Below are 2,674 nucleotides of genomic sequence, written 5' to 3'. Positions count from 1 at the left end.
CCTGGCGGCAGGCACCACGCTGAGCGGTGGGAACAGGGCGGGCCTGGCGGCAGGCACCACGCTGAGCGGTGGGAACAGGGCGGGCCTGGCGGCAGTGCGCCCCCGCTGGATCACTTCCATCACATACCTGAAGGACCCAACAACCCTGGGAGTTAGACACGGACCAGCCACAGGGCCACACCAACCAGGATACACACACCAGTGATCATGCACAGATGTGCAATGAAAATGTAAAACAAGGTTGGTCAGTGCATCACGCTACTCAAAATGGGGTTTGATCAGTGAGAAAAGTGAAGAAGAAAAAGGGAAGAATATTTCATTCTTTAGAAGTCTGAGACTCTGTCATGCCTCAGTTCACCTCAACATTTGCTGTTTCAGCACAAACATTACTTTTCGATAACGTTATTCCTTTTTTGCCTGTATTATCAAAAGGATGAGTTTGGTGATTCAGTCACATGGCTGTCACAATCACTACAACAATACAACGGGTGGCTAGACATGACATGAAGATCCAGGCTGTGACAGAGACCTCTCCCTTCCTCCCCAGGTAACGCCGACTCACCTCTGTTTGGTCTGTAAGGTCCCCGTCTTCTTCTTCTCCTCCTCCAGTCTCCTCCTAGCCTCCTCCAGCTGGGTGAGGGGYTTSGGGGCCGGGTTGGGGGGCATYGTGGGGTCCTGGATGAAGGGGTGTGAGGGCTGCACARTGTTCCGCAGCTGGGCGCTGACCCAAGGATGCACTGCCCCYGGACGCTCCACYGAGCTGGGCCGCGACACCTCGTGGCCCGACTGGGTTTTCTTGGACCCTGTGGTGCTCCTGGGAGACATCCTTGTCATTGTTTGACCCAAATGTACACATACCACCATAATACAGATCCGAGTTAATTCAATTGACTTGCATCTCTGTGGTTGTACGTTACCGATTCCCTACGTGGGAAAGACAGCTAGGGGTCACCCATAAAGCCGGAACTCACCCGTAGGGGCTCTTCTTGTTGCGGACCGCCTCTCCCTCCATCATCCACTGGAGGATCTTCTGGTTCCTCTCCACGTCCTCTGGAGGCACGGGCACCTCAAAGGTCCGCACCTCCTCAGCCTTCTTAAATGGCCGCTTCGATAGCGTGCTACCTTTGCTACTACGGAAATGGTATGATTAAAAGGACAACAACGTTAACAGCAAGTGTTAAAAAAAAACGTAGACATGGAAGAACTAAAAACATAATTCAAAGAGACATGAAGAGGCTGTGTGCTTCTGTGCGTACCTGTAGCCCATAGGATCCATCGGGCTGGGGCCCATGCTGTCAGCATAGTTGCGAGACTTGGACCCATAGTTGTGCTGCTCCATCCCCAAGTGGAAGTTACCATTGACCCTCATCGCTGCGTCAGCCTCCACCTGCTCTTTGGGCTTCCCTCCGCCCGGGTGGTGGATGTGGTGCACGTGTTTGTGGTGATATTGGTGGCTGGCAGCCTCCCCTTTGGGCCCCAGCCGAGCTGGCTGTTTGCCCGGGCCTGTGGGTAGTGGCATGCCAGGTCCGGGCACCTTGCCACCTGCAGGGAAGCTGTCGGGTGAGCGGGACTTGGGGGAGTGGCGGCCGGTGCCCGGGGACTGGCAGCCGGGGGTCTTCATGACTCGCTGGACGTGGTCGTCCAGGATGCTCTCGGGGTTCTCCTCGTGAGCGTCAGGCCGCAGCGCCAGGCCGTTGTAGCCGATGTCAGAGTAGCGGGGGTTGTTGTAGTGCTGTGGGTGGGCACCAGGGGGCAGTCTGTGACTGGAGAACGAGGTGGATGTGGAGACGTCTGCATCCTCACCCTCTTCCTCCTTCCAGAAAGAAAAATATGATTAAATATACTGAAAATGGTTACTACCCAACTCAACAGCAATACCACAAGTTGACATATCAGAGATTACATCAGTATATAATATACAAATATATCCTACCCACATGTATGAGCTTCAGTGTCTGGTCATTTCCCAAGAAAATAAATGGAGCCCCAACTCACCACATTGCGAAAGAACAACTGCTAAAGTCATTTCAAAAGGCAAAAGGCTATTTGTTCCAATCAGTCACACCAGCAGATGGCACACTTCCACAAGACCATGTGTTAACACGTGCCGTGGCATTATCACGGCTCTGCTGCAGAGGGAATGTTCTTCCTCTGTGGTGCAAAGCTATTTCACTCTACATCACGCCTGCCAGCATAATCTTAGCTTTCAATAGACCCTTGATTTTTACTACAATTAAATAGCTCTATATATTTCAAGCTACAACACTGCTATGTTCTAGTTTCTAGACAAAGGCACGTTCAGCCATAGTAACTAACTGTACAGCACGTTCAGCCATAGTAACTAACTGTATGGCACGTACAGCTATAGTAACTAACTGTACGGCACGTTCAGCCATAGTAACTAACTGTACGGCACGTTCAGCCATAGTAACTAACTGTACAGCACGTTCAGCTATAGTAACTAACTGTACGGCACGTTCAGCCATAGTAACTAACTGTACGGCACGTTCAGCCATAGTAACTAACTGTATGGCACGTTCAGCCATAGTCAACTAACCGTATGGCACGTACAGCCATAGCAACTAACCGTATGGCACGTACAGCCATAGCAACTAACCGTATGGCACGTACAGCCATAGCAACTAACCGTATGGAACGTATTTTTAACCACCAT

At 51.4% G+C, this 2,674-nt stretch overlaps 1 protein-coding gene across 1 annotated transcript in view; it reads right to left on the bottom strand.

Moving 5' to 3' along the window:
* Positions 1-2,674, bottom strand: part of LOC111980490 (axin-1) — a 29,547-nt gene that overhangs the window by 4,281 nt on the left and 22,592 nt on the right. Inside the window, exons 5-8 of the mRNA XM_070449151.1 lie at positions 1,257-1,813; positions 972-1,130; positions 563-814; positions 86-127 (exon numbers count right to left, since the gene is read on the bottom strand). Coding sequence (XP_070305252.1) covers positions 86-127; positions 563-814; positions 972-1,130; positions 1,257-1,813 — 1,010 coding nt within the window. The remainder of the gene's footprint in view (positions 1-85; positions 128-562; positions 815-971; positions 1,131-1,256; positions 1,814-2,674) is intronic.

Source organism: Salvelinus sp. IW2-2015, linkage group LG20 (assembly GCF_002910315.2).
Source record: "Salvelinus sp. IW2-2015 linkage group LG20, ASM291031v2, whole genome shotgun sequence".
Lineage (NCBI taxonomy): Eukaryota > Metazoa > Chordata > Actinopteri > Salmoniformes > Salmonidae > Salvelinus > Salvelinus sp. IW2-2015.
This window is presented reverse-complemented; position numbering and strand designations above follow the sequence as displayed.